This window comes from Mus musculus, chromosome 5, assembly GCF_000001635.26.
Source record: "Mus musculus strain C57BL/6J chromosome 5, GRCm38.p6 C57BL/6J".
In the NCBI taxonomy this organism is placed as follows: domain Eukaryota; kingdom Metazoa; phylum Chordata; class Mammalia; order Rodentia; family Muridae; genus Mus; species Mus musculus.
In genome coordinates this window covers 65,952,906-65,974,220 of record NC_000071.6, presented here as the reverse complement: position 1 = coordinate 65,974,220, position 21,315 = coordinate 65,952,906, and the positions used below count along the sequence as shown (strand labels likewise).

The following is a 21,315-nucleotide window of genomic DNA, read 5'->3' as shown; positions in this document are numbered from 1 at the left end:
CTGCGCTGAAGTGAAAACAGTCCTGTTCTAAGGTTAGGATGGCTCAGCTCTCCATCCCAGAACAGCATTCAGAATATTGTTTAACATCCACTTATTATTTATTAAAAAGTCCAGATTAGGGGCTGGAGAGATGGCTCAATGGTTAAGAGCACCAACCGCTCTTCCAGAAGTCCTGAGTTCAATTCCCAGAAACAACATGGTGGTTCACAACCATCTGTAATGGGATCTGACGCCCTCTTCTGGTGTGTCTGAAGACAGTTACAGTGTACTCATATACATAAAATAAATAATCTTTAAAAAAACGAGTCCAGATTAATTATAAGAGGAGTATGAGCCAGAAACATTCATGAAACTCTACTTGTCATAGAGACGATGTAAATTTGTTTCTGTAAATGCAAGAGCAAAGGGTCTGAGGCTTTAGCTCTTGCCTGACACACATGAGGTCCTGGGTACAGTCTCCACTTACAGGGTGAGGAGGGAGGGAGGGAGGGACCACGAGGGGCATCAAGGCATCTGGCCTCCTAACACGTGGGAAGCTGAGATAGGGGAAATGGAAGCCTAAATTCAAGGCCAGCCTTGTTCGGTGAGATGCTGTCTCTAATAACAATGACAACCAGAAGCAGGAAGCACATTTCATAGATGCTACAAATAAAATGCTGTGATTTTTTTTTTAATGAAGGTTCTCCAAATCCTTGTATGTACATTCTAAGAAAAAAAATTGCATATTACTGTAGAACCAGAATGATTAATGCTTCCCAAATTCTCGTGAGTCATCTCTCTTTAGAAACTTGCTGACTTGTGATTGTGTGTCACTGCTAAGGAAGAGAGAGGGACCCGTCACTGATCCCACTTCAGAGTTATTGTTTCTGGCTTGGTTTTGGTTTTTGATTGAGACAGGATATCATGTAGTTGAGTCAGGCCTTGAACTCCTGATCTTCCTCCCTCTACCCCTGAGTGCTGGGGTGACAGGTATCACCATGCCTGGCCAGTGTCACTCATTTCTGTCTCCAGAGAGGTAATAAAAGGATAAAAGTGCCAAGGTTCCTATACCTGTCTCTATTAGTGAGAAGAGAACCTGTGCTTATTTTAGAAGGAAAGTGTGTGTGTGTGTGTGTGTGTGTGTGTGTGTATCTGTAAAAAGGGAAAATCCCCAGTATTTGGGAGGTGGACATAGAAGGATCAGAAGTTCAAGGCCAGCCTCAGTTATAGAACCAATTACAAGCCAGCTTGGGTTACATGTGACCCTATCTCCTCAAGAAGCAAAAAACAGCACAAAACAAAAAGGATGTCTCCATAAAAACCCATGTCTGAATACTGGCTAACTGTATTCCATAGAGCACACACGGCCACACAGCTCCTGGTGACTATTCTCTATGTCTTGCAGTTTCTCTTTGTGTTTTATCTTAAAGAAGGAAGGGTTACTTTTGGTACTGGCAGGCATCTGTTATAGCAGGCAGGTCAAGGTGTTGAATCGGAGGGGTCTCCTTGGTGGCAGTAGCAGGAGGTGTTAGAGGTGACAGAGGGCTCTCAGAACAAAGTAGGTAGACAAGCAGGCACGGCAGCCTCAGCCTCCGCTGCCACCCTTGGCTACAGGTTACATTATTGTAGACTTTTCAAAGTGCATTCTGTGGGCTGGAGAGATGGCTCAGCTGTTAGAGAACACTAGGCTCACAAACAAAATATGAGAAAATGCATTCTGCTTTAGAATGACCAGATTCTCCCTCTCTCTCTCTCTCTCCCTCTCTCTCTCTCTCTCTCTCTCTCTCTCTTCCTCTCTCTCTCTCTGTCCCTCTCTGTCTCTCTCTCTGTCTCTCTCTCTGTCTCTCTCTCTATATATATGTGGTTGTGTGTATATACACACACACACACACACACACACACACACACACACCCCTTTGGGCATAGAAACCTCTGTTTTTGTTTTTGTTTTTTTAAATATTTATTTATTTATTATATGTAAGTACACTGTAGCTGTCTTCAGACACTCCAGAAGAGGGCATCAGATTTTGTTACAGATGGTTGTGACCCACCATGTGGTTGCTGGGATTTGAACTCAGGACCTTTGGAAGAGCAGTCGGTGCTCTTATCCACTGAGCCATCTCTCCAGCCCCCTTGTTTGTTTTTTTTAAAGATTTATTTATTTATTATATGTTAGGACACTGTCCCTGTCTTCAGACACACCAGAAGAGGGCATCAGATCTCATTATGGATGGTTGTGAGCCACCATGTGGTTGCTAGGACTTGAACTCAGGACCTTCGGAAGAGCAGTCAGTGCTCTTAACCACTGAGCCATCTCTCCAGCCCCAGAACCTCTGTTTTATAAGTGGGATGAGGCTTCTATATGCAGGATAGATATCTGACTTGAGACTCCAGCTCAACTCCTGGCACAGCTGCTGTGTTTCCTTCTGAGGAGAAAGACCCTAACACTGTGAACAGGTAACAGAAGTCACTGCTGAGCAGAGGCTTGTCCAGCCTGTATGAAGCTCTGGATTTGATTCCCAGCACCAGGTAAACTGGGTTTGGTGGAACACATCTACAGTCTCAGCTCTTAGGCAGTGGAGGGAAGGAGGATCAGAAGATCTACTTCTTACTTGGCTAAATAACAAGTTTGAGACCAACCTGGACCACACTATAAAACTCTGCCTCAAAATCCAAAAGTAGATAAATACAAAATAAACAAGTGTTCTTCTGTGAACGTGAAGATCGTAAGAACCACTTAATTCCAACAACCATCGCTATAAGCAAAGAGGTCACCTTCAGGCACTGAATGGGTTTTACGAAAACACAGAGCCAATGGCTTCAATTGCTTTAGCTTGGGACATACACACGCCATCACAACTGCTACAAAGCTAAGCTCCAAGCATACACTCACCTATCAGAGGGACGTTTTCTGAGGCTGGCATGATCTCTGCCACCATTAGCTGAAATACAGTCATGGCCAATAGGATGGTCACTCCCAGAGAGACCTTCTCCCCGGAGGCTGCTGGGAGGTAGAAACTCAGCGGAGCGAGGAACGATATGAGGACGCAAGGGATGAGGAGGTTGACAATGTAAAAGGAAGACCTCCTCTTCAGAAGGAGAGTGAAGGTGACGTCTGGGTAAGGCTCCGAGCAGCAGCCGTAGGAGATGACGTTCTTCACGGCAGGCATGCCCTGAACCTCCCATTCCACGTCTTCAATGAAGTCAGAGAGGTCACCACTGTCCAGGGCATTGAATATGTCCACCTGGTTCCCATTGTAGGTCCAGGAACCAAAGGTCAGGTTGCACTGCTGGCTGTCGAAGGGGAAATAGGTGACATCCACCACACAGGAGCTTTTGGTGATGGCTGGTGAGTCCCAGGTGATGAGCCCATCGTACCGCAGGACCACGTTGGTGTTCACCGGCTCTGAAGACTCGTCATCGGCCCTAGGAGCAAATGAGGATGATGACAGGCGCTTGCTGAGGAACCTGACTGACTTAAGTCCTGGACTGCTTACTGACAATGCCCTGTGTCTGTCGCTTCAGTATATTTGGCAGTGGGTCCCCATTCTCTGTGAGTTTGGAATCACTTCCAATGTACCCATCTTCTCTACCAGGAGGTCCCATTTTTATATGAACAGTAGAAGAACCCCTCTCAATCCACAAGAGCTTAGGTTCCAGAATAAAGACAGAGGAGGGCTGGCAAGATGGCTCAACCAGTAAGATCACTGACTGTTCTTCCAAAGGTCCTAAGTTCAAGTCCCAGCAACCACATGGTGGCTCACAACCACTCGTAATGAGATCTGACACCCTCTTCTGGTGTGTCTGAGGACAGCTACAGTGTACTTATTTATAATAATAATAATAAATAAATCTTGAGACATATATAATAATAAACATATATAATAATAAATCTTTGTGCCAGAGCGGGCAGGGCCTGAGTGAGTGAGGTTGACCAGAACAAGCAGGGCTGACAGGAGCGAGCAGAGGTCCTAAATTCAATCCCCAACAACCACATAAAGGCTCACAACCATCTGTGCAGCTACAGTGTACTCATATACATAAAATAAACAATAAATAAATCTTTATAAAGATAGAGGAGCTCCCATGGTGATGGGAAGAAGGTGGCGACATTGAGCTTGAGTTAGGTCTGGCTCTGTCTGGAGGATAGCCAGTAGCCAGGGACAACCACTGCTCTCTGGAGCTCGTGGGAACTCAGAACTGCAGGACCACCCTATGACTACTGAATCCAAATCTGAGTTTTTTCAAGATCTCTAGGTGGTTCACGTATGCTTTACAGTCTCAGAAATATGAACCCATGTGCTTTGCTCTGAGCAGAGCCCAAACAGCCGCAAGATAAATTTCCCCTCCACTCTACGGTCTGAAACCCACAGGACAGATTCCAGGCGGCTCTTCCTATCTAGCCATTGTAGCATTTCTGTTACATAATGTCTGGATTGTGAGCAGATTAAATCGTATCTCCAGGAAATTCTCACATAGAAGTCCTAGCCTTCCAGTTTACTGAGGAACAGGGCTAAGTTCGAGTGGTAGAGATCTTGGGGGGCCAAAGCAGGAAGATTGTCAGATTCACGGGAGCTTGATCTTAACAGAAAGATCAAAACAAAGCAACAGCAACAAATAAAACCACCACGGAAGAGGAAGAGGAAGAGAGAGGCAGGAGGAGAAAGGTTATTATAGATACAGTGAGTGAAGATGTAGCTCACGCTGGCACAGGGTGGCCAGCTCAGCCTGTATCGGGAGTTGTAAAAGACGGGATTTGGGCACGGAGAGGACAACGGTCAAAATGATGCTTCTACCACTGCAGGGACACAGAGGACGGCAAACACTAGGCTTTTATGATCTGATACTCTGACCATCTGCGATTTGAATAAGGACACAGGCTCACACTCCACATGTGTTTTAAATGATGTTCAAGTTTGTATTAAATCAGCAGGTTTGTTTCCCAGACCCCTCTAGTGTGGGCAGCGCTTACTTGTTGTAGAGGACAATGTCCGGCCTCCACACCAGATCGCTGGGAATCCTGATGGAGTCCAGCCCGTCATACTGGTCTCGATCCCACGTGAGGTACGCATCGTGCCAAGTTTGGCGGATCCACAGGTAGGCTGTCAGAATCTGATTTCTCTCGTCCTAAGCAATGAATCCAGATGTCACCTTATTCTGTACACACTTCCAGCTTTGGGATACTTGTTCTTGATAGCAGGAATCTCCAGGGTGCCCACTTATTTTCAACCCATAAAGGAGACCTTTTAAAATTCTACCTGATTGATTGATTATCAAGGCCGCATTCAATGCCTTCCTGATGTAGTGTACAAAATGTAAAGGAGACCAGTACTTGCATCTTTATATCTTTCCTTAGGTTAATTGCTAAGTTTTCTCTGAAAGCGGACCAACTAATGATACACTGGAGCCAGGAGACGTGAAATGTCTACCAGGTACAAAAGAAAACATCATTTAAATCTGATAGCTTGTGTAATTAAATATGTATATGGAGGAAATCAGCCATGTCATTTTAAAACACCACCTTCCTCTTTTAAAATTGTGATTAAGGGCTGGAGATAGAGCTCAGAGGTTAAGAGCACCAACTGCTCTTCCAGAGGTCCTGAGTTCAATTCCCAGCAACCACATGGTGGCTCACAACCATCTGTAACAGGATCTGGTGTCCTCTTCTGCCTGCAGGCATATATGCAGGCAGAACACTGTATACATAATAAATAAATAAAAATCTTTTTAAAAAATTGTAGTAAAATCCACATAACCTTAAAGTACTATTTTAGGGGACTGGAAAGTTTGTACTGTTCTTTCCATTTTTTTTTTTTTTTGGTTTTTCGAGACAGGGTTTCTCTGTATAGTCCTGGCTGTCCTGGAACTCATTTTGTAGACCAGGCTGGCCTTGAACTCAGAAATCTGTCTGCCTCTGCCTCCCAAGTGTTGGGATTAAAGGTGTGTGCCAAGTATCTTGAGATAAGCTCCCAGCACCTGTCAGGCAGTGGGGAGCTGCCTGTAATTCTAGCTCAGGGTCCCTGACGCCCTCTTCCGGCTTCTGCAGTCACTGCACTAACATGCTCAAACACACAGGCATGTACATATAATAATTAAATTAAATTAAAATACTAAAACCCATCATCTTAGCCACACTATAACTGTCAGGGGCTTCCAGTCACCTACCACACTGCATAATCATCTCAATTACCTAACTCAAGGACATTTCTGTCACACCCATTGAGAAGAAAACGCCTGTTTTTCACTGTCGCCCTCACCATCAAAGGTCACTGTATACATAATAAATAAATAAAAATCTTTTTAAAAAGACTCACCATGTCCTTTATCTGGGAGAGCGTGACCTGCAGAGTGACGTTCAGCACCGCGTCCGTATCTTCTACTGGACGCAGAGCATTGGAGTAGTCTTCAAAAAGATCGCTAAACAATTTCTGGGCATACTTTCCATTTGCTGTCTCTACGGCTGTTCAAAGAGAAGCACCTGGATCAGCGTTTCAAAATAAGACCAGCTCTGGGGTCAAAATGAGGGATGGAGCCACACAGCTAGGGTAGCTTTGGAATGAGTGGATGAGCTCTTTCTTTCTTTCTTTTTTGGCTGGTCTTACCCACCCTGATGATCAAGAGTCAGAAAGAGGCTGAGCACGCCCATGTGCTCTTGTCTTTCTAGCCCTACCCCATCTCTCACCAAAAGGCTCCAGAGGAGCCCATATGGAGCACTGCGCTAGCCTCTCACCTTTGATTCCAGAAGCAGCAAAATACATCCAGCAAAAGGAGATGCAGGGATGGGGCCGGTTCATCCTTTCCCAACATGTAGAACGTCCCAGCCAGACAGCGAGGACTCCCACTTCTGTCTACAAAGCACCCTCACTGCCACAGTCACAAAACAGATGGAGACTGCCCGCCCTCCCCTCTGGTAAGCTGAGACTGTGGCTCCAGTGACCTTAATGCCAAGAGCTCCGGGGAGGCCGGTAAGCAGGACTGCACTTGGGGAGGTATCATAGCGCATGCAGTTGATTTGGCTTGAAGGCAGAGGGTGCCGAATCCAAGGGAAGCCGAATGACTGGAGACGCAGCTGACACCCAGGGACCACCCCTGCCTTTCTAGCAGCATTTGGAGGCGGAGGGGAAACAGCTGTAGATGGTTGAGCCTCTTCGCTCCCTGTTTCTGAACACCTTTCCATTGTCCCACTGGCATGGATGCTGCGGAGTAAGCAGGTGGGGATAGAGGTGCTGGATGGGAGGAGAAGTTTGAGCTTCTTGGCCATTCTGAGCATCCCTGAATGACAAGACTGACTAGGGAAAATAACAATTCTGTTTGATTTAAAAGCTACCGACCCACACCTATGCAAACGGCACAGCATGGCGGATGTACTAGTGACTGATTTAAAAGCTACCGACCCACACCTATGCAAACGGCACAGCATGGCGGATGTACTAGTGACTGATTTAAAAGCTACCGGCCCACACCTATGCAAACGGAACAGCATGGAGGATGTACTAGTGACTGATTTACACCTCTGCTCAGCTTTGCAGACTCGGAATGTGTCCATTTACCAAGTCAACCAGGCTTTTCCAGCTCTAACAAAACATGGTTCAAAGGCTAACCTAGATCCTATGAAACTGACCTTCCGACCAACGTTTTGCTGTGTTATTGTTCACCACAATGCATCTCCTTTTCTTTCTTTCTTTCTTTCTTTCTTTCTTTCTTTCTTTCTTTCTTTTTTAAGATTTATTTATTATTAGATCTAAGTACACTGTAGCTGTCTTCACCAGAAGAGGGCGTCAGATCTCATTATGGATGGTTGTGAGCCACCATGTGGTTGCTGGGATTTGAACTCAGGACCTTTGGAAGAGCAGTCGGTGCTCTTAACCACTGAGCCATCTCTCCAGCCCACATCTCCTTTTCATTGAAATGTTATTTTATATAATTTCATCCACTTTTCACATAACTAATTTTGTACACACACACACACACACACACACACACACACACACACACACACGTCAACTTCCAATTGCATCCAATTGTAGTATGGGAACTTGCCTGGGGAAGCTGCCTTGGAAACAGAATTAAGATAATTTGGCTGCCTAGGATCAGAGCAAGGAAATTGGATAGCTTGATTTGATCAGGTTACAGGCAGCTGTGAGTCACCCTGTTTCTCTTCAGGAATATATCCTCCACATGGAACAGACACCCTAGCCGTCAGCTACGTGGGTTTCTAATTATCCACCCACATCTGCTCTTTAAGACGACATTATTTCCCTCACTCTCCAGTCTCAGTCATCAGGTGACACAAGCCCTGGGCCCTAGGATCATGCGTCCTTCCACAAACAACTGCTTTCCGATCTCCAAGACTGCATATGCTTTTGGGGTTGTGTTTAATAGCTTGTTTTCCAGTGGGGAAACCAAAGTCCCGAGGTGCACACTGGCCTGTTTCCAGCATCTGGTGGCCAGTGATGGGATTCAGGCCACCTACCCTAAACTGTTATACTGGCAACAGGAACATGCCTGGCTAGGTTTTCAACAGTTCTGCTTTGGATGCGCAGAAGTGATACATTGTTTTCAGGCTAAGACTCTTTCTGCCTTGCCTTCTGCTTCTTTTATCTCCCACAGGAGTCGGAGCAGGCTCTGATAAGTGGAGCTCAGAGAACACTTGGTACTAGCTGCCCTCGTGGCTGCTTTTGGTCACTTGTGGTCAACTCAGTTCATTCTGTGGGTCCCTTAGAATGAAAAAGGAAATAATGATGGTGCAAGCTGATGGTCAGGTCCTAATGGTAACAAAATGCTAATTAAGCCAATGGTTTTTTTTTTTTTGGGGGTGGTGGTGGTGGAGATTGTGTCTTGAGGCCAAGATGCTAACGAATACAAACTAAACTTTTAAATTCTGATATTGTTTCTGGTCTTTCACTAAGATAAAGTACAAATTCCTTCCAAAAATCACTAGGGGAGGGCTGGGGAAATGGTCCAGCAGGCAGTGCATATGCCCCAAGCTTCAGATCTCCAGAACCCACAGGTAGTGCATCTGTAGTTCTGTACTCCTGAGAGGTGGAGATGGAGGACTCCCTGGAGCCCAGGGGCCTGCACTGAAGAGCAAAGAGATTCGGCTCTAAGTACAGGAGCAGCACTCACAGTTGTCCCCTGACTTCCAAAAGCGTGCAGGACACACATGTATCAGCACTCGAATGTAAATGCATGCACATGTACATATACATGCACACACAATATGCAGACACACATAAATCACACGGGGTGGGGGGAGGGAACGACCACCAAATATAAACTCCATCCCTCCATCAATCCCAAGTCATTCTAATCAGAGACCTGGAACTCTTGTTTCCAGGACATTCAGTGGCAGAAGAAATTAGTTGAATTTACTGTGTAAGATTCAATAAGGCAGGGCTGGAGAGATGGCTCAGTGGTTAAGAGCACTGACTGCTCTTCCAGAGACAGCTACAGAACACACACACACACACACACACACACACACACACACACACACACACACACACATATGTATATATGTGTGTGTGTATGTATATGTATGTATAATCTTAAAAAAAAAGATTCAATAGGTTTGAAAAGCAGACAGATAAGATAGCCTTGAGCCTTAGAAAGGATTGGTTTTGTTCTGTTTTGGGTTTTGTTGTTTTTTAAATGTGGACTTGGACCTGGTCTATAGCCGAAACTGGAAGTTCTGCTCCTCCTGCTTCTACCTCCCCGATTCTGGGATTGTAGGCATGTGCCATCTTGCCGGACTAGCTAGCTGAGAAACTTAGAGCAGAGTGCTTGGTCTCTTCATGCCTCCATTTCTTCATTTATAAAATGGGGGTGATTTTAACATTGGCTACCTCTTAGAGGTTTTTTTGAGGAATAAGTGAGTTACTTCATAGTGTTCTAAAAACACTACTTGATTATAAAACTGTTAAATAAGTAAAAAATTACTGGGGAAAGTGCATTCTAATATAAAAATATATAATAATATATTTATATGTATAAGCTAGAGCTAAAATATGTATTATTTATTTATTTATTTATTTATTTATTTATTTCTCTTTCTCTCCCTTCCAGTAAGACCTCTTCTCTCATTCCCTCTCTGGATCTCTGTCTCTGTCTCCCACCCTAAGTGTCTCAACAGACCTGGCTAGAAAACAGTTGCTTTATCTGACAATCAGCTCATACTTTGGGTGGTAGAATTTCACTCCTGCTATATTCTTGTTGTCCTTTTAAAAGAGTATTTGTAATGTGGATATATGTGTGCATGTATATGAGTGTGCATGTATATGAGTATGCATGTATGTGAGTGTACATGTGTGTGCATGTATGTGAGTGTGCATGTGGGCATGTGAGTGTGCATATGAGTTCCCCTGGAGGCCAGAAGAAGGCATTCCAGGTGCCTCGAGTGATGGGAATCGAACTGGTTTCCTGGACGAGCAGCAAGTGCTCCTAGCTGATGAGCCATCGCTCCAGGCCCTGGTTGTCATCACAATGTTACTCTTACTGTTAGCTATCAGTAGAGTTATTTATTTACTTGTGTAGTAATATTTGTGGGTGAATAAGAGATGTTGAGACAGGGTGTTATGTAGCTTCAGATCAACCTTGAGCTCCTGTGCAGACAAAGTATTACAAATGAGAGCCAGCATGGAGTAGTGTGGTCCATTTGTACGCTGTGCATTACCCAGTCTAAACCTATCATAGAGATGAGCAAACCCTTCCTGTAAAAAAACCAAAAACCTGAACAGTAAATATTTCCAGCTTTGCACCATCTGGTCTCTGTAAGAAGCGCTCCTCTGGAGGGTGTACTGTGAAAGCCGACGAATGGAGAAATGGATGAGTGTGCCTGAGCTCTGATAGGACCTTATGTACAGCCAGGCACAGTAGTTCTGATAGGACCTTATCAGGCACAGTGGCTCCTATGCCAGTGATCTCAGCATCCGGAAGGCTGAGGCAGGAGGATTGCTGGATTGCAGCAGGGGCCAGGCCAACCATGTTTCAAAAACCAAAACACACTAACGGTACTCAGGCCAAGTACACTAGGGTTCAGTGCTCCCATGAAGAAGGGACATTGCCTACAGGAAGAAAAGAGTTTCGGTACACACACACACTCACACACACACTCACACACAGTCACACTCACACACAGTCACACTCACACACACAGTCACTCTCTCTCACACACACACACCAGCATGGACGGGTACAAGGGTGAAGATGCACACCATCTTCTACACAGGCTCCATACATAGGAAACTTTCTAATGAAGAATTAGAAATACAAGGGGCTAAAGAGCACATGGCAGCCCCTCACCCCCACCCTGTGTGATGTGTGGAGGCTGCACAAACCTCTCTCAGCCATTAGAATGTCAGGGCAAGGAAGAAGACTGCTCCAATATTGGTTACACACCCAGCGATGTCTGGAGCTGTGTTACAGGCAGCGGTGGGGACCCCAGGAATCAGAGCCCAAAGCTGGAGCATGGAACGCCACAGCTTTACTGAGGTAGCGAGTTCCTGGGTGCTGTTCTGCTTCTAGGATTGTGATCCCCTTCCAGCCATCCTCCAGTTGTACCCCAAATCCATAGTCTGAAGGGAGCTACAGGACGGAGCCGAGCAAGATGGATGAAGGAGGGAGCCATGTTGCTTGGCACTGGTTGGAAAGCACCCTCACTGGTTGTCGAGCTGAGTGCACCTTTATTTCTTCAGTGTCTGAACAACACTCTTTTCCCACAATGCCTGGTGTTGCTAGAAGTGGGCAGTGGACTAGGAACTCCATTCTGCTGCCACCTAGCCAGGTAGGCTTGCCCAGGGCTTCTGAGCATCGAGAAGGAAAAAGTCAACTCATTTTTCTAACAGTGACCTAAACTAAGTGAAACCACATTGCCCTCTGCTCTGTTCTTTTTTTCTCTCACTTCATGAGTTGGTTGCCACTACAAAATGCTGTAGACAGCAGACATACGCAAAACTGTTTACAGAGCTAGAGGTTGGTTCATGATCAGGTTGGAGCAGGGCAGTGCTGGGGAGATGGCTGTCTTAGTTAGGGTTTCACTGCTGTGAAGAGACACCGAGACCAAGGCAACTCACATAAAGGACAACGTTTAACTGGGGCTGGCTTACAGGTTCAGAGGTTCAGTCCATTATCATCAAGGCAGGAAAAGCAAAGAGAGAGGCTTGTCCTTTGCAACCTGATCACAGAGATGATGAAAACGTATAGAATTTACTCATCTGAATAATGGCTTTGGTTTACCTACATTACTTACATGTAAATTTGGGTAAATGAGTTTGTCCAATTGGCTTGTTGATGGGGGGAAAAATTAGGTTAAAATTAAGCCATTCAAAGCTGGGCATGGTGGCGCACGCTTTTAATCCCAGCACTCGGGAGGCAGAGGCAGGCAGATTTCTGAGTTCCAGGCCTGGTCTACAGAGTGAGTTCCAGGATAGCCAGGGCTACACAGAGAAACCCTGTCTTCAAAAAAAAAACCCAAAAACAAAAATTGGCCATTATATATATAAAAGTGAAGAATTTTTATAATTTGTGAATTTGAATTGCATATTTAAGTTTATGTCAAACGCCCTTCTTTTACCTGCTAAAGCTTCCTCTTAAAGTCAACGTTGCCTGATACTCTAATTACTAATCTACTATCTTTGCTTAGATTTTTGTACTGATGCCATTTTATGGGCATTGATTATGGAAATGGTGCCATATTGTTATGACATGATTGCTTTAAACATTTGACTTAGTCTTTTTTACATTAAAACTTTCAATATTAAGTAAAAGAAAGAAGAGAACGCTAAGGGATTAAAAGTTGGGAAAGCAAGAAAAGTAAGAGCTACCTTCCTTATGATTTATAAGGTTACCAGAGGACTTTAACTTCTTCTCCTTACTTTCTTCTTCCTCCTCTTCCTTCTCTCAGCTTCTTTTTCCCACTTACACTAAGGTGATATTTAGCCTTACACCCTTAGCATACTGCTGTGCTATATTTTAACCTATGACAAAGCAAATTCCCTTGAGAATATGAACATACATTTTACTTTTCTGTATGTAGCCATGTATCTTAAATGCCCCCACCTCAAGGGCAGCCACCAAGGCCAATGCTATTAGTGCAGAATTGGGCCCAGAGGCAACTTCCCCATATCTCTGCGGACCCTCACGCAGGAGAAAGAGCCTTAGGACATAGTAGGAGTCCTGTGGTCCATGTTCAAGTCATAGGTCCATGATGTGCGTAACAACTCCTGAATTTTGTTTTTACATTTGCAGGAGTGCAAACTCACCTAAGGGGTTTATTGTGAGGATTTGAGAGAAACAGATAGATTACCAAGCACGCACTTGGCATATAGCAGGCTGTCAGCCATAGCTGATATGATGTCCCCTGCCTAAGCCGCACAGGCTCCAAGAGTCCACAAAAACTCCACTGAGTTTCCAACAAAAGAGCCAAGTTCATGAACAGACATGAGCAGGTGCTAAGGACCGCGCGTGCAGTTTCTGGGTCAGCAGAACGGCGGATACGTGATCCCCGCACACGATCTATCCAAGTGAATGATCTGCAGCAGTATCTGATGTCCATGCTTTGCCAGAAGATACACGATGTTCCCCTAAAGTCCCCTAAGGGAATAGTGTTGTGCAGGGTGAGTTCCTCTGGTTTTCCTTCACAGTCTGGGGTCTCTCCTCCCTGTGGGCGGAGAGGCTCTCCACCCTGGGAGCCTTCCAGTCGCCTCATCAGGCTGCAGGAGCCCTTGCAGATCCAATCCTTTCTCACCCACTGGTTCTACTTCCTCTTTTCACAGCAGACTGTGTGGTCACAATTGTATGATAGTTCTCTGTTGCTTTCTATTATCACCTCCCTGAGGACAGTGCAAATGTTGGGTAATTGATAAGGCTGGAGGAGACCCTCCTGCTTGTTCTGAGGACCAGTCTGCTCCACAGGCGTTAATCCATGGGGGGAAAAATAAGGAAACACAAGGGAGCAGTAGGCAAACCAAACTCCCCTGTTATTTTGTGACTAGCTCCCAATCACTCTCTTAACTGCATATTCTCTAATGTGGTGGTGTGAATGAAAATGGCCCCTTCAGACTCATCTATTTGAATGCTTAGTCACTGGGGAGCAGCACTGCTTAGAAGGATTGGGAGGTGTGTCCTTGTTGGGGTGGGTGTGGTCTTGTTGGGGGAAGTATTGGAAGAGGGCGTGGCTTTGAGATTTCAAAAGCCTAAACCAGGGTTAAGAGCACTGTCTGGTCTTCCTAGAGGTCCTGAGTTCAATTCCCAGCACCCACATGGTGGCTCAGAGCCATCTATAATGAGATCTGGTGCCCCCTTCTGGCCTGCAGGCATACATGCAGGCAGAATGCGGTATACATAATTATAAATAAGTAAATCTTGAGAGAGAGAGAGAGAGAGAGAGAGAGAGAGAGAGAGAGAGAGAGAGAGACTAGGCCCCTCACTGCCTACAGGTCCTGATGTAGGCCACTCAGCTATTTCACCATGTCTGTCAGAAGTTTTGTCCATTGTCATTATGTAAGTCAGCCCCAAATAAATGTTTCCCTTTATAAGAGTTGCCACAGTCACGGAGTCTTGCCAGGCTGCACGTCTGCCTCGCTGGGGTGCAGGGAGCGCCAGCAGAGAGCTCAGAGGAGACAAAACAGAGTCTGTAATGGGGGCCCTCAGTCTGTGTTTTCCTGGAGTGGGAAACAGCGGAGCCTGGGGCGATTGCTGTGGTTCCGTCTCCTGTGTACCCGGGGCAGCTGGCGTACCACCCAGAGTTGGGAACGGGGTCCCAGGTCTGCGCTTCCCTTTGCTCGCCAGGCTACATGGGATGCTGAGGCAGGAGGATTAATTGAGGACACAAATTCCAGACCATCGTGGGTAATGAAATGAGTTCCTATCTTGAAAAGAAGGGGGAATGAGAGGGAGAGAAATGACTCTAAAATTATATGCAGAGCTATGTACGGTGGAACACTTGTAATCCCAGCACTTGGGAGGCAGAGGCTGAGAGGCTGCTGAGCGTTGCTGGCTACTCTGTTCAATATAGAACATTCCAGGCCAGCTGGGGGTACAAGCAGACCCCTGAGCAGATGTCGCCATCAGTCTTCATCCACATCATCATCTTTACTCATTACTGAAATTCTCCCTCTTTTGCACTCCTTAGATTTTTACTTCAGGCAAATGCCTCTCTTGTCTCCCCTCCCCCGATCCTGACCCTGATAAGATTTAGTTAGTTCAATATAAACCTGGTTAGTTCACCCAATTCACCTAAAGAACTGTCTTTTTTAAAAAGTTCAGACAGTCTAGGAGTAATCTAAAAGATTCAAAGCCTATTTGTTTTAAATATAGAATGGAGATACTATTAAAAGAATCGGAAGAGATGACAAACAAACAAACCAAAACAAACCAAATTTGAGAAGTAATTCAAATTCATGGTATTCTAACAGAGCCAAGGTACTTCACCTTGCCAGCCACCAGATGTCGCTGTACACTCCCTGCAGATCTCATAAGGGAAATCGCTATTAAGCCTAAGACCTAAGAAACAGCCTAAAAAAATAAAATAAATAAAATAAAATAAAATAAAATAAAACCTGCCACCTAGTCGCTTGAAATAGTATGTCTATAGCAAGCCATCCATTTATCTAGGATTTCTGGCTAATAGTCAAATGTTTACATCAATAAAATCTCTCAATTGATTTAAGCAAAGAAATAGACTGGAGTCTATTTGTCCTAATCAATGTTTTCTAGAACATTCGTGCTTTCTCTTTCCTGCTCCTCAGCCAGATCAATGTCTACAAAAGCACGATTTTGTTAGACCAGAACAGAATGTTCCAGAAGAGCAGCAGAGGAACAATTAGTGTTCCCTGCTTTGGAGGACTGACTGTATCTCACCCACTTCTTTAAGGTGGGATTTAAATGTAGTGTGTGTGTGTGTGTGTGTATTTTATGTGTGTATGGTGTATGTGTGTGGTATATATATATGGTGTGTGTATGTATGGTGTGTGTGTATGTATGGTGTGTGTGTATGTATGGTGTGTGTGTGGTATGTATGTATGTATGTATGTATGTCCACTTTTAGGTCAGTGTGGCTTAGCAGATGCCTCTGAATTGAAATAATCTCTTCAGAAGAGAGAGGAAGACTAAGGAGACTCTGGAGACTGAAAGAATCCTTCAACATGTCTGGTAGAATAGAAACTTGGAAGGCTCTGGAAGGCTCCTTCCCAGGTTTATAAAAGCAGTAAGCAACTGCTGGGGTAGAAGACGCTGAGCATCCAACCAAGCTCCAGAGGGGTTTCTCAGGCCTGTCATGCTGTCTGCAGGCTGTGCAGTGTCCAGGCTCGCCGCCTTTATGGGTCGCCGACCTTGCTGGGATGGAATCTCCAGTGCTCTGCTGCCTTTTCGAGTCATCTCTCTTCCTTAAGAAACCCCTCACCCACACTCCTGTGAACAACCTCGGTAAAAACTCATGGTTTCACTGGATGTTACTCGGTCGTCTCTCATGGTTCCCCTCTGTACCGTGAGTAAACTTATATGTGTGTGTCGGACACGTGGAGGAAACTCACACAACAGTGGGCTCCGGGGATTGAACTCAGTCTCCAGGCTTGTCCAGTTAATGCCTTTACCCACTGAGTCATTCTGTTTCCAGCTCTAGGGTGGGGAAATACTAAGTGAAACATCTGCCTGGTAAAATGTATGACATGCTTCTGCAAAGGGCCGAACACACGTGCTGGGGTAGTTGTGCTGACCCCAAGTGTGATGACAAGTAGGCTCGCCATCATTTCTCTCACACTCTCATCCAGCCTCTACAAGACGCAGCAGCTCACCTAACACTGTCTCCCTGACCTGGCACTTTCTGCATCCATCCTGTAAGCAAGCCCTTCCTCAGTCAACAGCCTTGTGGTTGTTCGGATGAGACTCTTCTCCATAGGCTTGAACACTTTGTCCCCAGTTAGTAGAACTGTGTTGGAGAAGTGTCACCGGAGGGGGGGACTTTGAGGTTTCAAAAGACTCACACCATTCCCAGTGTCTATCTCTGTCTTCCTTGTGTATGTGGATCAAGATGTGAGTTCTCAGCTGCTGCTCTGATACCATGCCTGCTGCCACGCTCCCCGCCATGATGGTCATGAACTAGATCTACCACCTTCTGGAATCATGAGGCCCAGTTAAATGCTTTCTTCTAGAAGTTGCCTTGGTCATGGTGTCTTTTCACAGCAATAGAAAAGTAACTAAGACAACCCTTCCTTGCAAGGGCTCTTGGGAAATGGTAACAGCAGTGTTCCTTCTGTTTCTTCTCCAGTTTGCCGGAGCCAGTGTCTCTTCATGCTTTCAAAATCGCTGTTCCCAAAGTGAACCACTGGTCCTGGCCATAGAATACTTGCTAGGGCTTCATAAGCCTACAAAGAGAACCTGACAGAAACTATCCTTGCATAGCGGTTTCTCTGGGTTTCCATGGCAGTAAAGTCTCTTCTGTTTTTTTTTTTTTTTTTTTTTTTTTTTTTTTTTTTTCCCTGTCTCTTCTGGGTCTTTATGATCTTTTGATGTTGGGTTTCTCAGGATTGAGTCCCAGGCCCTCCTCTCAAAGTGCGCTCATAGAAACTCTTAGCAGTTATGAGGGGACACGCAGACAGAGGGAAGAGCATAAGAACAAACTCCAAGGTGACAGATCACTGGCATGATTTTTCAACCCTTGATGGTAGCACTTTAAAAACTAATTTTATACCATTATTTCTACAATTATGATAGGTGGTATCTTCTCTCAGCCTTTTATGATGTCTCATTCATTTAAGGTTCAATGTGCACATGTTGCTATTTTAGCTAAATAGAATGTGAGGCTTCTCCTCACATTTCGCCTAAGGGTAAATTAATTTTTAAAAAAATCTTAAATTTCACTTTCCTACTTATACGTGTACTGTGTATGTGAAAAAAAAATACTGCTTCAAGGAAAACAATTGCTTAATAAATGAATGAGAAAGCCCTGTTGGTCTTGTAGCAGACACGTCATTTCCTGTCAATTCAAATTTAAGTTCCTTTTTCCCAGAATGCACTTCCCCAGACTCTGATGCTGACTTTTGGGGGGTTGGGGGGGGGGTTGCTGTTTTCCACCATAATCTTTCTACCGCTGTGAAGTTTCCAGAGTTACAGCAGCTGCAGGAAGCAGGTGTGTAGAGTTGTAGCACGTCCACACCACAGGGCAGGGGTGGGGCATCTCTTCCTGTGAGCCCATAAAAGCAGTAGTGGGGAGTTCCGTGAAAAGTCAGCGCTGATGCTGATGACGTCACTGCTCGGGCCCTCTGCTGCCCTCTGCAGGACAGGAACTCTCAGGACTAAGAAGGGTTGGGATGCGTGCTGTTTCCTTGAAGGAACAATCAAGAGAGGGACCCGAGGGGACATATACCCCTATAATTGAGCCTCAATATAAACCATGCTGTTTGCCCATCGTGAAATCTGTAGGCTGGTAAGCAAAACGAAAGCCCTCTAAAAAGTGATGCTAAAAACCGTGGTTAAGAGACTCAGAGAAACCTGGTTCAATTCTCGAAACAGTAACATTCGCCTGGGTCAGCTTACTTGTCACTAAAGGACTCAGAGTCAAAGCCACACTAGGGTAGTTCTGAGGACTGAATTCACGGAAATACACAAAGATCTTAAACAGTGACAGCGTCTCTAAAACAGACAGCAAGCATTCATTCGCTGTGCATCCCGAGAGCCTATCAGACGCCGAGCTTGCACTTGAACCCAAGACGTCAGATTTACGTCTTTTTGCCAGCCAGACCACCACTCGGCAGCTCATGGCTGGAACTTGCTAACATGTTCGCCCTGCAGGCACAGTGTGGCCTCTCCAGAGCCCTCTTTCTCGTTTCCATGGCTACCTTTCCTCTTCTCTGTGTTATCAAAAGCCCTGACTGCAGAGGCAGGTTTATTTATAGCTGAAAAATTAGTGTTATTCGGCTCGATCTTCTCTGCAGCCGTCACCCCATTACTTTAAGAGCATCCACACTTACAGGCGGCTCTGTTTTCGCTTCCTCGGTGGCCTGGAATCATTCGTTAGTGGCTCAAAACAGTGTTTGAGGAATGTCGGTGAAGAGAGAAGCTCGATCCAGCATTCATCGGCGTCTCCCCTGAATTCCAGTTCCCATGGGCCAGCACAGCTGTACTTGGACATCCCACTTTAGCTATGGCCGAAATCTAACTCACCCGAGCCTCAGTCTTTTCCTGCCCTGTGTTTTCCTGAACCAAGTCAGCATTTTCCAGCCTCCAGGCCAGAACCTGGGAGTTGTCTGAGTTCCATCCCCACCTTATGACCACACCCTCATCAACCTGTCTCCAGACAACCTCCGTCCCATCTCCTCAAGTCCTCTGATGAGGACATCGTGTCCCGGGCTGTGGGGCATCACTGTGGAACCGACAGTTTTTCTGCGTCTCTCTCCTCTGTGCCCTCCCTCACACCCTCACTGCATAGATTGTTGTTGTTGTCGTCGTTGTTGTTGTTAGCACATTTATTTGTTACTCTTCCCGTTGCTGTGACAAAGTACTTGAGTACTGAAAGGACTTGAGAAGACTTTACTTCGGTTCATGGTTTCAGAGAGTAAAGTCTAGCATTGCTCTGTGGCTGTGTGTGTGTGTGTGTGTGTGCTTGTGTGTGTGTAGGCACTTTTTTTTTTTTTTTTTTTTTTTTTTTTTTGGTTTTTCGAGACAGGGTTTCTCTGTGTAGCCCTGGCTGTCCTGGAACTCACTCTGTAGACCAGGCTGGTCTACAGGCTGACCTCGAACTCAGAAATCCACCTGCCTCTGCCTCCCAAGTGCTGGGATTAAAGGCATGTGCCACCACGCCCGGCTGGCACTTTTAATATGGTACCTAGAGCAGGAAGTAGACTGAGACAGGAAGGAACCAGATGTCATATACCAGCAAAAAGCCTGCCTTCCAAAGGTGCCCCAACCTCTCAAATATCATCACCAGCTGGAGAGCAGGTATTTAAGCCCGTGAGTCAGTGGGGGACACTTCAGATCAGAGAGCAATGCTCAACCTTCCTAATGCTGCCACCCTTCCATACGGTTCCTCGGGTTGTGGTGACCTGAAACCATAAAATAATTTCAAAACTTTACTTTTGCTATTTCTATGAGTCCATAATGTAGCAAGATTAGATTTGAGGTCACACTAATCCCCGTGAAAGGGTCCTTTGACACCCCCAGACGGTCGAAACCCACAGGTTGAGGACTGCCATAAAGGTGCATATTAGCTATACAGGATATAGGGTTTCCTTATGACAGACAATTTTGTACATGCGTGGAACATTTTTGACCCTACCTACCCCACCTACCCCTGTTGTCTTCTGCTCCCCCCGCCCCAGGTCTCTTCTCTCTTTCTCTAGTATTACCCTCTATTTTCATGCTGTCTTTTTTATCCCTTATTATTTTAAATCTATTTTTTGTGTACAATGCATTTTGATCATATTTACCAAATCTCTCCCAACTCCTCCCAGATTCAAGCCTCTCTCTTCCCTATTCACCCAACTTTAGTTGGTTTTGTTGTTGTTGTTGATGATGATAATTTATTTTTGTTTTTGTTTTCCATCTAGCCCAATCTGCCCTACACATATACCCTGAGATATAAGGTCATCCACTGAGACATGGTGGACCAACCAGGGGTCACACCCTCAAAGAAAACTGACTCTCTCTCTCTCTCTCAGCAGCTATAGATTGCCAGGGATGGGGCTGGGTCCACCTCTGCACTCCGCCGTGCTTGGATTTTGTCTGGCTTGAGCTTGTGCAGATCTGGTGCAGGCTCCCACAAACTGTTCAAGTGTAAAACTGTTGTTGTATGTAGAAAAGAAAGTGTCTTTTGATTTGACATGTGTACTGTACCTGACGCTCCACCTGGTTCTTTCTCTGTTCCTGCACGACGCGTGAGGTAAGGCCTCTACTTTAAAACACAACACAGGAAGCCCTGTTTTTCCCTTTGTCTTCTCTCAGGGATTTACTTCCTGCCACCCAACATAGATTTTCTAATAAGAGGGGCCTGCTGCCCTCTTCCATGCTTCCATGTTGTACAGACTGTCCCTTAGCCAAAAACATTTCCCCTTTCTTTGCCCAACGAGCAAGGCCTTTCTCTTTCAGGGCTCATTTTGAAAGTCATGTAATTAAGGATGCCTTTTCCCCAATCTCCCCCTTGTCTCAAGGACGTTCTTGAAGTTACTGGTATATCAACCTAGCATTCCTACCTCTTCTTCAATCCCAGTGTTGCGTGATTTCTCTCCCCAAACCCATGCTGACCCATTTCACATATTGTCTTCACAGCTCCATGCCAGAAATATAAGAGGTAACCAATAAACACTCATGAAATACAGGACAGTCTTGGCCAGAGTCTGGACTTTC

At 45.4% G+C, this 21,315-nt stretch overlaps 1 protein-coding gene across 5 annotated transcripts in view; it reads right to left on the bottom strand.

The window, feature by feature from the left end:
* Chrna9 (cholinergic receptor, nicotinic, alpha polypeptide 9) overlaps positions 1 to 21,315 on the bottom strand; it is a 42,633-nt gene that overhangs the window by 3,266 nt on the left and 18,052 nt on the right. For 3 of the 5 annotated variants that reach the window (XM_006503947.3, XM_006503945.3, XM_030254389.1), the window contains 3 exons: positions 6,294 to 6,439; positions 4,952 to 5,106; positions 2,873 to 3,405 (listed from right to left, as the gene is read on the bottom strand). In XM_006503947.3, the coding sequence (XP_006504010.1) occupies positions 2,873 to 3,405; positions 4,952 to 5,106; positions 6,294 to 6,296 (691 nt within the window). In that variant the 5' untranslated portion in view covers positions 6,297 to 6,439. Of the gene's footprint in view, positions 1 to 2,872; positions 3,406 to 4,951; positions 5,107 to 6,293; positions 6,440 to 6,709; positions 7,098 to 18,944; positions 19,496 to 21,315 lie in introns of those variants that run through there. The other 2 variants (XM_006503946.4, NM_001081104.1) reach the window with 2 other exon arrangements.